This window comes from Schistocerca nitens, chromosome 3 (assembly GCF_023898315.1).
Source record: "Schistocerca nitens isolate TAMUIC-IGC-003100 chromosome 3, iqSchNite1.1, whole genome shotgun sequence".
Taxonomy (NCBI): Eukaryota; Metazoa; Arthropoda; class Insecta; order Orthoptera; family Acrididae; genus Schistocerca; species Schistocerca nitens.
Window position 1 is genome coordinate 551,732,410 of NC_064616.1, and position 14,009 is coordinate 551,746,418.

At 40.5% G+C, this 14,009-nt stretch overlaps 1 protein-coding gene across 4 annotated transcripts in view; it reads left to right on the top strand.

The window, feature by feature from the left end:
* The window catches only part of LOC126248455 (thrombospondin type-1 domain-containing protein 7A-like), a 1,193,762-nt gene that overhangs the window by 1,047,495 nt on the left and 132,258 nt on the right, over nucleotides 1-14,009 (top strand). For all 4 annotated transcript variants that reach the window (XM_049949448.1, XM_049949449.1, XM_049949450.1 and 1 more), the window contains one exon: nucleotides 4,701-4,876. In XM_049949448.1, the coding sequence (XP_049805405.1) occupies nucleotides 4,701-4,876 (176 nt within the window). The remainder of the gene's footprint in view (nucleotides 1-4,700; nucleotides 4,877-14,009) is intronic.

Below are 14,009 nucleotides of genomic sequence, written 5' to 3' on the forward strand. Positions count from 1 at the left end.
CTTCTTTCAGAGCTAAACAGGAAACGGTGACAAGAAGTACATTTCCCTGAAGAACAGCGCTAAACAGCGACGGAGTATATTTACCTGAAGAACGTAAATGAATCTGCTGTAGTGTCAGGGACTCTGTGTGAAGTTCGTCAGAAGAGGAGAGAATATAGTTTACTAAAAAAAGACAATAATACAGTAGCTTAAAAAAATTTCAGAAACATTTTTATATAATTACTCTCATTATGTTGCCAGTTTTAAGAATTGCCATGTCAAAGGTAGCAGTCAGATTGAAGATAACCTAACAACGAAAGTGGACTTGATGGTATTTCAGACAGCTACTCTCTGCCATCCAAATAGTACCATCATTGACTTAGAACACTGCAGAAGTGATTAAATTATGTGATAGCAAGTACTGTCCTGCATACTTTTCAAAATATATCACGATTAAGTATATATACTTCATAAATGCTGTAACTAATTTTTCCATTTTATTGTACTGCTTTATATAACCATCTTAAAATGTTATAACTGGATGTTACATACAATCATCAATCAAAGGACGAATTTTTGTCTTTATGGGGTATTTCTGCCTTTTGTACGAAATTAATACATTACCTTCACAAATTTTTAAAATCAGTATACAGCCAATTTTCATTTAATTCCTAGCTATTACATTTCGTGTTTCTAAGTAACTTTATATATAGGTATCTGCTTTTCTAGTGATCTTTTACAATTTCAGCAACGTGACGTTTTTTCAAGGAATTCATAGTAAAGAGACAAATGCGAATTTTTGAAAATAATAGCACACACATTCAAGTGTATATGTGTAACTCTTTTGAAGCTTTGTGGTCCTTCCAATAAACCTATCGTTGAAAACAATACCCAGTAGTAATTCAGCTTCACACTTACTTTGCTATTTATTAATGCATTTGCATAAAGGTTTCGTTTGTTCCTTATTCTTATAAATTAATTGTTACCAACATTCAAAACTTTTGGAAATTTTTAGCTACAATGTATCCTCTATCAACATTAAATTTAACATATTACTTCCAACTGATATCCAATTTTTGCAACTCTAAGTAGTGACTTTCAGTCTCCTTTATCCTCTAGTTGAGATATTGGTGCAAAGTGTGATGATGGGTAATAAATTTATTTTATTCTGTGATTTCCATGAAATCGTGCCTTGAACAACATAATACTTTAATCCAAGCAACACATCATACTTATTTACTATGTGTGTAACCAACACAAGCAAAGCTGTTTTCGGAAATTATTCTCCTTTCAAATCAAGGATTAGCCTTTAAAAATGTTGCAAGATCTCCGTATATTTACTTAGGTTTCATATGATGATACGCAGCAGTCTACAGATATTAATGAATCTGAAAAATAGGGAAAATTGAAGCTTAAAAAAGCAGCCCTCACGAACAGATACCAAGTACAGCCAACTCTGCAAGATATCGCATATGAGGTTTTACGTTAACATACCTGAATCTATTTATTTGTTGTAAAACATTATTTAGTTTTAAATGTATATTAAAAGAGTTCAACATGTAATTTATGGTCAGTTTTAGATCCTTTAATGGTTGTGTGTAAGGTCAGACTTTTCGCATAGGTCAAGTGCCCATAGGATTTGAAAGCTTAGAAAATTTTGTTATAACAGCATAGATTTCTTTTACTGTGCATATCGGTACAGATATGAATTGTAACTGCACATTCTCCGTTGTCTTAAACATTGACCTGATTCAGTACCCAAAACTGAGCATAGTTGATGTTCTGCAGCTAATTTATGTAGGCTGTTATTGCCTTTTGCATACTGTCAGTTTCTTAATTTTCTTCTTTGCTGAATCGTCGCACACAAAACGAGGGGAATGATACTGAGTGTAGCCCACAGAGTCCACTTTCAGAGGGAGTGAGACTGAAATCCCCATTCGAAGAACATCGTTTAGTTTTTCCTTTGTTTCTTGAAACCTACACGGCACATGCAACGATGATTCCTTTGAAAATAACACGATTGACTATACTCCCCATAATTCCGCATCCGACCTCATGCCCATCTCTAATTACTTCTTCGTCTATAAAAATTTAAAACTCAGTCTTCCATCATTTTACCGCTGTCTCTAAGGACAGTAAAACATGCTATTTCTTTTCTTCCTTATCATAAAGAGTCGTAAAAACATTAGTAAGAATTTTTATGTTGCTTCCAGTGACTAATACTGTGTATTTTGTCGTACAATTTTACCGACGAAGGAGGAGTACACTGTTCTGGTCGGAAGTGTGATTATAAAAATTGCACTTGTTTACTTTTGTTTTGTTTTTATACTCTGTATTTCAACGTATGTTGTCAGTTTCAGGTCACTGGAGCTGTTTGCTGCTCAAACATTGTTCTTGAGTATTCTTTTTTTCTAATCATCAAATTAACAGAGGAGCGATGGTGGAAACCTACCTGTCACAACCGAGGACTACAAGATCAGCAGAATTGCATATCCATAAATAGTAACTAGTTTCGACCACTTAGTAACAGTGGTATGAGAAACAGAAGAATCATCACACAAGCGTGTTCGTGAATGAGTAAATGTGTGTCATGATCTTCACTGAACTTTGTTGAAACACAACTTTTTTAGTCCAACATTTGCTAACGCTGTCCAGTATTGTTTTATATTTGCTACATGTAGAGAAATTGCATGATTATTTATGTGACGAAAAGGACAAAAGTAAGAGTAATCAGTACCTTTTTGCGTGTCACAGTTTATTCGTGAATAACTATTTTTTATCATCGTCGGATGCCAGCATAATTCACTTATTTGAAATTACATCTATATTCTGATATACCAAAATGAGAAAAAACTACGGAACACTTACATGGAAAGAAAAGATCAGTCTGTGGACAAAACATGGATTGTACTTGCAGATGAAGCATTATTTCGCAACACATGAATTTTCCATTTTACAACTCTAAATTATGTTTAAAGATATAAAATACTCCGACGGAAAAAAATCCGAACACCAAGAAATAATTCATATAGGATAATGAAATTCCGGGAATACATTTGTCTAGGTAACATATTTAAGTGGTTAACGCAGCAATATCACAGGTTAATATATCGCGAGAAAAGCCACTGCAAATGTTAACTGGTGGTACGATAATAACCGGTGCAATCGCCATGATGTTTAATGCAAGCATGCAAACGTGCATGCATTGTGTCTTACAGGTGCCAGATGTCAGTTTGCGGGATAGAGTTCCATGTCTGTGACATTTAGTCGGTCAATACAAAGGCATTTAATACTGCTTGTGGATGACGCTGGAGTTGTCATCCGATGATGTCCTACAGGTGCTCCATTGTAGACAGATCTGGTGATTGAGCAAACCAAGGCAACATGTTGACATTATGTAGAGCATGATGAGTTACAACAGCGTTATGTGGGAGAGCGTTATCCTGTTGGAAAACACCCCCTGTACGCTGTTCATGAATGGCAGCGCAACACGTCGAATCACCAGACTTACGTACAAATTTGCAGTCAGCGTGCGCGCAGTGACCATAAACGTGCTCCTGCTGTCACGCAAAATTGCATCACAGATTATAACTACAGGTGTAGGTCCAGTGTGTCTAGCATATAGACATGTTGGTTATAGGTTCTCAACTGGCCTCCTCCTGGCCAACACATGACCATCATTGGCACAGAGACAGAACCCGCTTTCATCAGAAAATACAACAGACCTCAACCCCCCACTCCAAAGAGCTCTCGGTTGACGTCATTGGAGTCGCAGATGGTGGTGGTTTGGGGTCAACGGAATGCACGTTACAGGGCGTCTGGTTCGGAGCTGTCCTTGAAGTAACCGATTTGTAACAGTTCGTTGTGGCACTGTGGTGCCAACTGCCGCTGAAATCGCTGCTGCAGATGCTGTACGATGCGCCACGGCCTTACACCGAATGCGATGGTCTTCCCTCTCCGCAGTACCATGTGGCCGTCCACAGCCGGGTCTTCTTGTGACCGTACCTTCCTGTGATCACTGATGCCACCTATCATGTGTAGTGGCTACATTTCCGTCAAATATTTCTGCAGTATCACAGAAGGAGCATTTGGCTTCTCGTAGCACTGTTACACGAGCTCGTTAAAATTCAGTGAGCTGTTGGTAATGGCGTCTTCGTCGTCTTTAAGGCATTCCTGACTAACATCAACTCACCAAATCCAATTTCAAAGGTAACTAACGCTCACGACCGCAACAGCGTGTATTTAAAGTAAACCTGATCTGAATCTCATAATGGCGCCTCTAGCACCACTCTAATTTGACTGGAGAGAAGTTTGAATGGATGTCATTGTTCAGATGTCGATACATGCAGACTAACTTTCGTTTATGTTGCACAGCTCCTTCTTGGTGTTGGGATTTTTCCCGTCAGTGTATGTTCCAATAAACAGTAATTTTTCATTCGATTCCTATTTCAGTGAATATACTTGTACCTGTACTCTTCATTATCTCATCTTATGCTTAACCGTCGTACACACAGAAACAACGATCAGAAATTAAGATACGAGTAAACCAAAATAAGAACGTAATTTGTGAGTATGAAAACAAACACCAATACCAGGCATAACGAAACGTGACGTTTAATCCAGATTTAAATTCTGCGCTTTTCATCTCAAATAATCAGTTTTAGTGTTTAAAATAGATCGTTTCCTTTCTCAATATCTCTAATAGTATTCTCTTTGTTTAGCTGCTACGTGAACCAGAGTTTGGCGGCCGTCCTTGTGGAGAGATAGTTCAAACAAAAGTGTGCAACTCACCGTGCAACGTCTTCCGTTGGGTCGCAGGCGGTTGGAGTGAGTGCCAGTTAATAGGAGCTGACCAAGAAAGAGGTTGTGGAACGGGAGATCAGTACCGCCAAGTGAGGTACTTATGCAAACAGTTCACTAAAAGATACTATCTTAGAAGTTCAGTCAAATCTAAGCTGTTTATTTGCTGTGCTTTAGAAAGAAAACACAACCGTGAAAAATCAACCAACAAACATACCACATTTATGAATGTCTCAAAATCAATAACTACGCATGTGTTCCACGTGAGAGTAATTTAATCCGCATGTTTATCAGGCTATCTTATCACGTAATTTTGCAGTTCATAGTACTATAACAATTATTTGTATGGATCGTTAGCATACGTATTTTTTAAGGGGCTCCGGAAAGGCTCAAAATCATGAAAAGTTCAATCTTTACTTTTTTGCGTTTTCTGAATCTGCAGACTATTACCTTTTAATAGATATATAATTTATTCAATTCCGAAGACTACAACTATTTTTAATTTTTTTTTTTTTTTGAAATGTGTTCCACATGGGCGTGATCCACTGTGGCGCTGTTAAACTGCTGTCAAATGGTGTTATTATTAACGTCCGTGTTCATCAGGTACATTTTAGTGATATGAGATAAAGTATGTGTTGTGGCTAACCTGTGATGGTTCAATATATATCGCTGGTGTGATTGTCGATTGTTTCATGTTTATTTACTCTGTCGTTATCTCGAAAATATTCGTAATTAATTCTGCTTCTTGAGTCTCTGTTTTGTTGAAGTATAATAATGAGTAAAAGTAAAGTAATTAGACATCCTCTGAAGGCTTTTAAGAAAATGAGAAATGTTGGAAAGCCAAAGGTATGTGTTATTACTGTAAACAATAAAGGCGATGAAAATCCCCAACATAGCTTGTGTCCCAAAGAAGAAGACAGTTGGTGTAAATATAACAAAGGATTGCTAACTGGTGAGGTGTACACTCATAAGCATAGTCTGCCTCATGCAATAATGGAGGTGATAAAACCTATTTTCAGAGACTTAGCAGCACCTGAACTGTTGAAAAAGTGTATCCACGGAAAAACTCAAAACCCCAATGAAAGTGTAAATAGTGTTATATGGTCGGAAATCCCCAAGACTGTATTTGTTGGAATAGAAACACTTCACTTTGCAGTGTATGATGCTGTTGCGACTTTCAATGAAGGCAACATTGTAAGGTGCAAGGTATTTAGAAATATGGGAATGAAGATAGGTTGTAACATGGTACGAGCGATGCTTGCTTTAGACAAGGAACGCCTTCGGGCTGCAGACAGGGCTGTAAAGAGTCTAGAAATACAAGCAAGAGTAAACAGGAGGAGGAACAAGAGGAAGCTGGAGGAGGAGTTTGCAGAGGATGAAGATAATCCATCCTATGGACCTGGAATGCACTAAAAAGTTAATCCAATCTTTGTCGCTCGATTCCCAAAACTTTTATTTTCTCATACTAATTACATGTTTTCTAAGGATCTTCCAAACATATTTGTTTCAAACTTTCAGTAAATGTTACACAGTACCTTCTGCATAATTTAACACAGCCTTTTTCCAAAAAACTGTATATTTTTGAATATATAAATAAAAATTGCAAAAAAATGTTGTGAATTTTCATTACAATTGAAAAAAAATCATCTTTAATAACTGAACTAAAATTGTGTAAAATCCCTGTGTTAAGTTGTAGCCCATATTCCAATAAATAATCTGTAAAAAGTTCAACTTCCTACCTCAAATACTTTGTGAGGAAAGATGTAATTTATAAGCGTTATTTTAACATTGCAAGTATAGGGCGTTCCGGAGCCCCTTAATAGCATGCAGAAAATAATGACATGAATGTGTGGATCTTTCCAAAATTATTTTGACCACGCAAAGTACAATGTGAAGAGTAACACTGTCGTGTTCATCTTGAAAAGCAAACTTCTTGTGGACCAGTTAAAACGCGATATTTCTGCAGCATGTAACTTACCCAGCATTCTTACTGTAATACTATGATGTTAAACTATTTGCCTAATACCATAAAACTTTTCATTCGATTTTCTTTCTTTTTTACATTTTCATTTTCATTTTTTTGGTCGAAACTCAGTTTTGTTCGTGTTTGCTCTCTGTTGTGTAAGTAGGTTTCTGCGTTGAGCAGAGCCTTGAGGAAACGCAATTTGCTCAATGCAGAAACATATTTCGACAGTTAAATGCCAGAAAATAAGTTTTTCTTATGTAACACATTCAACTAGAATTTAGAAGATACAACGTGTGGACAAAAACATTGAAATATCGGAAATAAAATACATTACCGTGCCTAATATGGTGCAGGAAAACCATTACCGACCAAAACAGCATCCAATAGTCTCGGAATGGATAAATACAGGTCATATGTGGTCTTAATGGGAATATAATGCCATTCTTCCGGCAAAATAGTGGCAAGTTCACGTAACGATGATGGAGATGGATAGCAACCATACAACCTCCTCTCCAAAACTCAATAATACTGGGATCTGGTGACTGGTGGCCAGTGGAGATGCGACATTTCACCCTCGTTCTCACAAAATGCGTCCTGAACGATACAAATTGTGTGAACAGAGGCCCCGTTGTCTTTGAGCACAGTATCACCATTTCGAAACAAACATTGTACTTTGGGATGGGCCTGAAGGGCCTGGACTCACCGTCCAACGTCTTCCGCTGTGTGGCAGGCGGTTGGACTGCATCCTTGGCAGTAATGCGACCTTGCCAAGTAACCATGAGGCTCATGGAATACCACGATGCGGCGGCCCAAATCATTACCGAACCCACACCATATTTCACTCTTCGGACTTAAACTCGGCCAGAAGCGGGAAACCGTTTTGAACAAAACTCAGTCGACTAAATGGCATTCTTCTTGCTCCATAGTCCAGATTTTATGTCCGCCTTTTTAGTTGAGTGGTCAGCGCGGTTTACTGCCATGCAGGGAACCCCGGACCGATTCCAAGTAATGTCATGGATATTTCCTTGGTGGGAAGATTGGAGCGCAGTTCACCCAGCCTCGTGAGGTCAAATAAGGGGATACCTGACCAACGTCAAGAAACCCGATAACGATCAGGAGAGCGGTGTGCTGAACACATACCCTTCCATACCCCATATAATGATGCCATTGGCAGAGGATGGCACAGCTATCGGTCGAGCCCGACTGGCCCGTCAGGGCCAAAACACAGAACTTTAACCACAATTTTTGGCTTCGGCACTATGTTTCCCTGTTACGGGCATTTGCATCACTGATAGGTGATTTGGGAGCTTATGGAGCTCCCTTCGTGATGTTTTGGTGCTGACAAGGCTCACCAGGGTGACATTCAGTTCTGTAATGACTTTTGCTGCTGTCCTCCTCTTATTTTTCATCACAATTCCCTTCAATGACCATCCGTCACGATCACTCGACACACACTTTCCTCCGCGTTGTGGCTTAACGGATGATGTTCTTCCGATTTCTCGTCATACAGTGTAAATCTTCGCTACTGTGCCTTTCGAAACATCAAAGACTTCGGCTACTTTGGTTACGGAGGCAAACACCATAGAAGCCCCAACAATTTGCCCACATTCGAATGCACAGAGCTCCACCAAAATGCATTCACAAAACCCACAACTGACACTTGTAACGTAATGAAGACATTGTACAGGTACCGTTCGTGGCTAAATACAGTTGTGCAAGTTGCAGGCTTGGCTAATATTTGCATTTACGTTCTAGCATGCATTTCTCTCGCTGTTTCCATATTTTTGTCCACTCCATAAAGGTCTTAAATATAGCTCTGTTGTGGTACTAATCTAGTCTTAGGTTGTACTACCTCAGTTTTTAAAAGTTACGGTTGAAGTTACGCTAGCGAAAGTAGAACTTTGTACAGATATGAAAGACAATTGTATGAAAGTATTAGGTTGGTGCCCAAGTTCGTAGTGTTTTCAATAAGTTTAATAAAGACAACAGATAAACATAACAGAGACTTTAGTTACCAATAATACACTGAAGCGGCAATCAAACAGGTACAGGCGTGCGTATTCAAATGCAGATATATGTAAACAGGCAGACTACAGCGCTGCGGTCGGCAACGCCTATATAAGACAACAAATGTCTGCCGCAGTTGTCAGACAGGTAATAAAAATTAGATCATAGCGGAACTTCTGCGCTTTTTTGTAACCAAAGCAATTACTTTTTGATGTAAGTACAGCTTAGATGCAGCAACATTATATTGTTGTTATTCTCCACTCAACACAGCGTTTTTCGTCATGATCAAAGGCAAGAGTTTCCTGTTATTATTGATAAATGCGAAAGTTATTTGTGAATAACAGAAACATATTTCATACAAGTTCGACAAAGTATTGAAGCCCTCTTTGATATATTTTCGTTTTCCGGCTTTTTTTATTTTACCTTTTTGTTTAAGAATTTGTATTTTGTAGAGCTATATGATAAATCTGTATTGTTTTCTTTATTTTTACTACAGTGTCTCTCTATTTCACGTTACAAAACAACAATTTTTGAATAAAACCTGTATTTAACATGGACATTTTACGTTTTGCTGTAATTGCTGTGTATTCCTAAGTAATAGACAGGAAGCTAACTATGTAGAACAAAAATGTTCTATGCGATACCCAACCCTTTATATCCTCGCTCAGTTTCTAGACGGTTCACCGCTTCCGATTTTTAGAGGAATATAGTAAGACATTGGCCGCATACATAAAGAAAGCGGTCGGTATAAGATACTGTTCGATAGGTATACAACACACCCAACGTGCAGGTAACGTTTGTACGACCTTAACTGACCAAAGCTACTTGTAAAACTACCGTAGTTTTCTCTTACTTCTGGTGGTCTACAATAGTTTTACAACTCTTAGGAGGAGCATTATACTTGTGGCTTCGCCTGCGTACGCACGTGTCACATATACACTGAAGCGCCAAAGAAACTAGTATAAGCATGCATATTCAAATACAGAGATATGTAAACAGGCAGAATACTGCGCTGAGGTCGGCAACGCCTATATAAGACGATAAGTGTCTGGCGCAGTTGTTAGATTGATTACTGCAGCGACAATGGCAGGTTATCAAGATTTAAGTGAATGTGGACGTGGCGTCATAGCCGGCGCACGAGAGATGGGACATAGCATCTCCGAAGTAGCGATGAAGTGGAGATTTTCCCGTACGACCATTTCACGAGTGTACTGTGAATATCAGGAATCCGGTAAAACATCAAATCTCCGAGATCTCTGCGGCCGGAAAAAGGTTCTACAAGAACAGGACGAACGACGAATAAAGAGGATCGTTCAATGTGACAGAAGTGCAACCCTTCCCCAAATTGCTGCAGATTTCAATGCTGGACCATCAAAAAGTGTCAGCGTGCGAACCATTCAAGGAGACGTCATCGATATGGGCTTTCGGAGCCGGAGGCCGACTCGTGTATCTTTGCTGACTGCACGACACAAAGCTTTAAGCCTCACCTGGGCCCGTCAGCATCGACATTGGACTGTTGATGACTGGAAATGTATTGCCTGGTCGGACGAGTCTCGTTTCAAATTGTGTCGAGCGGATCGACTTGTACGGGTTTGGACACAACCTTATGAATTCACGGACCCTTCATGTCAACAGGGGACTGTCCAAGCTGGTGGAGGTTCTGTAACGGCATGGGGCGTATGCAGTTGGACTGATATGAGACCCATGATACGTCTAGGAACGACTCTGACAGGTGACACGTACGTAAGCATCCTGTCTGACCACAAGCATCCATTCATCTCCATTTTGGCTGGGAGTGGTGGCGTGCTCCTGTAATCCAGCGACCTGGAGGCCGGGTGTGGTGGATAGTCTGAGGATGGGAGTACTGTTTCACATCATCCTGTGTTGATCTGGCGTCCGCACTGAAATCGCCATCAATACGGTCGCTTAAGAGGAGTCTTGGGCGACCAGGTTAGCTAAGGAGGGGTGCACCAGGCCAGGCAGGACAGACTTGGGCAATCGCAGCAGGACAATGCGACACCCCACACGTCCGGAATTACTACAGAGTGGCTCCAGGAACAAAAAAATGGTTCAAATGGCTCTGAGCACTATGGGACTCAACTGCTGTGGTCATAAGTCCCCTAGAACTTAGAACTACTTAAACATAACTAACCTAAGGACAGCACACAACACCCAGCCATCACGAGGCAGAGAAAACCCCTGACCCCGCCGGGAATCGAACCCGGGAACCCGGGCGTGGGAAGCGAGAACACTACCGCACGACCACGAGATGCGGGCTCCAGGAACACTCTTCTGAGTTTAAACACTTCCGATGGCCACCAAACTCCCCATACATGAACATTATTGAGCATCTTTGGGACGCCTTGCAACGTGCTGTTCAAAAGAGATCTCCACTCCTCGTACTCTTACGGATTTGTGGACGGCTCTGCAGGATTCAGGGTGTCAATTCCCTCCAGCATTACTTCACACATTAGTCGAGTCCAAGCCATGTCGTCTTGCGGCACTTTTATATGGTCGCGGGCCCCTTCACGATATTAGGCAGATGTACTAGTTTCATTAGCTCCTCAGAGTATTTCACAATATTTGACATATTTCGCACATATCTGTACACATGGTTCATCAGTATCTCCAGCGATTTTCACCCTAAAGTTTCGTTTTCAAGCATCTGAATGTTGATGACGCCACATCTCCTGGACTATGTGTTGCACAATGATATAATTTCGTAAGAACATTCAGTGGCATACGTGGACAGTATTCGAGAAATGTATTGCGAATAGAGTTAGTAGCAATTTAAACGCCGTGCATTATATGGCAGTTTTTCACGCATCGCAGAATTTATGACATCATATCTCCTGAAATATGTCCTCCACAATAATATAACTTTGCAGGTACATTGAGTGGTATAAGTGCATACTGTCTACAAAATATGTCGCGAAAACAATGAGCAGTAACGAAGTAATAAGTAAACCGTCATGCATGATGCGGTAGGTTAACTGTATGAAGAGCGAAAATATAGTAAGCTATATACTGTTTTCCTGACAGTATTTTGTGGGGGTTGTCAGTGAGGAAAAGTTTCCTAACGATTTGAAACTGTGTATAAGGTTTGTTGCAAATTACTAAGTGCTCTGATTTTCAAATACTTTATGAATGAGATCTGGATATTCACACGTCGTAGTCTGAATTGTTTTTTCACCCCTCTGATAGGTATGTGGTTCGTACCCCCACACTAATTCTTTCCATACGGTAGGTGGTATGTCTGTCAAGTTTGGTTGGTATCGGTCTAGTGGTTTAGGAGATGTGGAACATATATATATCTACATCTACATCTACATTCATACTCCGCAAGCCACCCAACGGTGTGTGGCGGAGGGCACCTTACGTGCCACTGTCATTACCTCCGTTTCCTGTTCCAGTCGCGTATGGTTCGCGGGAAGAATGACTGTCTGAAAGCCTCCGTGCGCGCTCTAATCTCTCTAATTTTACATTCGTGATCTCCTCGGGAGGTATAAGTAGGGGGAAGCAATATACTCGATACCTCATCCAGAAACGCACCCTCTCGAAACCTGGCGAGCAAGCTACACCGCGATGCAGAGCGCCTCTCTTGCAGAGTCTGCCACTTGAGTTTATTAAACATCTCCGTAACGCTATCACGGTTACCAAATAACCCTGTGACGAAACGCGCCGCTCTTCTTTGGATCTTCTCTATCTCCTCCGTCAACCCGATCTGGTACGGATCCCACACTGATGAGCAATACTCAAGTATAGGTCGAACGAGTGTTTTGTAAGCCACCTCCTTTGTTGCTGGACTACATTTTCTAAGCACTCTCCCAATGAATCTCAACCTGGTACCCGCCTTACCAACAATTAATTTTATATGATCATTCCACTTCAAATCGTTCCGCACGCATACTCCCAGATATTTTACAGAAGTAACTGCTACCAGTGTTTGTTCCGCTATCATATAATCATACAATAAAGGATCCTTCCTTCTATGTATTCGCAATACATTACATTTGTCTATGTTAAGGGACAGTTGCCACTCCCTGCACCAAGTGCCTATCCGCTGCAGATCTTCCTGCATTTCGCTACAATTTTCTAATGCTGCAACTTATCTGTATACTACAGAATCATCCGCGAAAAGCCGCATGGAACTTCCGACACTATCTACTAGGTCATTTATATATATTGTGAAAAGCAATGGTCCCATAACACTCCCCTGTGGCACGCCAGAGGTTACCTTAACGTCTGTAGACGTCTCTCCATTGATAACAACATGCTGTGTTCTGTTTGCTAAAAACTCTTCAATCTAGCCACACAGCTGGTCTGATATTCCGTAGGCTCTTACTTTGTTTATCAGGCGACAGTGCAGAACTGTATCGAACGCCTTCCGGAAGTCAAGAAAAATAGCATCTACCTGGGAGTCTTTATCTAGTATTTTCTGGGTCTCATGAACAAATAACGCGAGTTGGGTCTCACACGATCGCTGTTTCCGGAATCCATGTTGATTCCTACATAGTAGATTCTGGGTTTCCAAAAACGACATGATACTCGAGCAAAAAACATGTTCTAAAATTCTACAACAGATCGACGTCAGAGATATAGGTCTATAGTTTTGCGCATCTGCTCGACGACCCTTCTTGAAGACTGGGACTACCTGTGCTCTTTTCCAATCATTTGGAACCATCCGTTCCTCTAGAGACTTGCGGTACACGGCTGTTAGAGGGGGGGCAAGTTCTTTCGCGTACTCTGTGTAGAATCGAATTGGTATCCCGTCAGGTCCAGTGGACTTTCCTCTGTTGAGTGATTCCAGTTGCTTTTCTATTCCTTGGACACTTATTTCGATGTCAGCCATTTTTTCGTTTGTGCGAGGATTTAGAGAAGGAACTGCAGTGCGGTCTTCCTCTGTGAAACAGCTTTGGAAAAAGGTGTTTAGTATTTCAGCTTTACGCGTGTCATCCTCTGTTTCAATGCCATCATCATCCCGGAGTGTCTGGATATGCTGTTTCGAGCCACTTACTGATTTAACGTAAGACCAGAACTACAATATTTATTGTTGTCAAACGTACATAATGGTACTACCAAATGGCCTTCTCTTGTTCCCACCACTGACAGTGCATGAAGAAAGTGGTTGTTTGTATGACCGACACTTCTCTAGCTTCATCGTTGTGATTATAAAGTTATACAACATGTTCCATCTGTGACTCTATCTCATTTTGTGCTACCCACAGTTCATGAACCTACTACAAACATCAGCCCC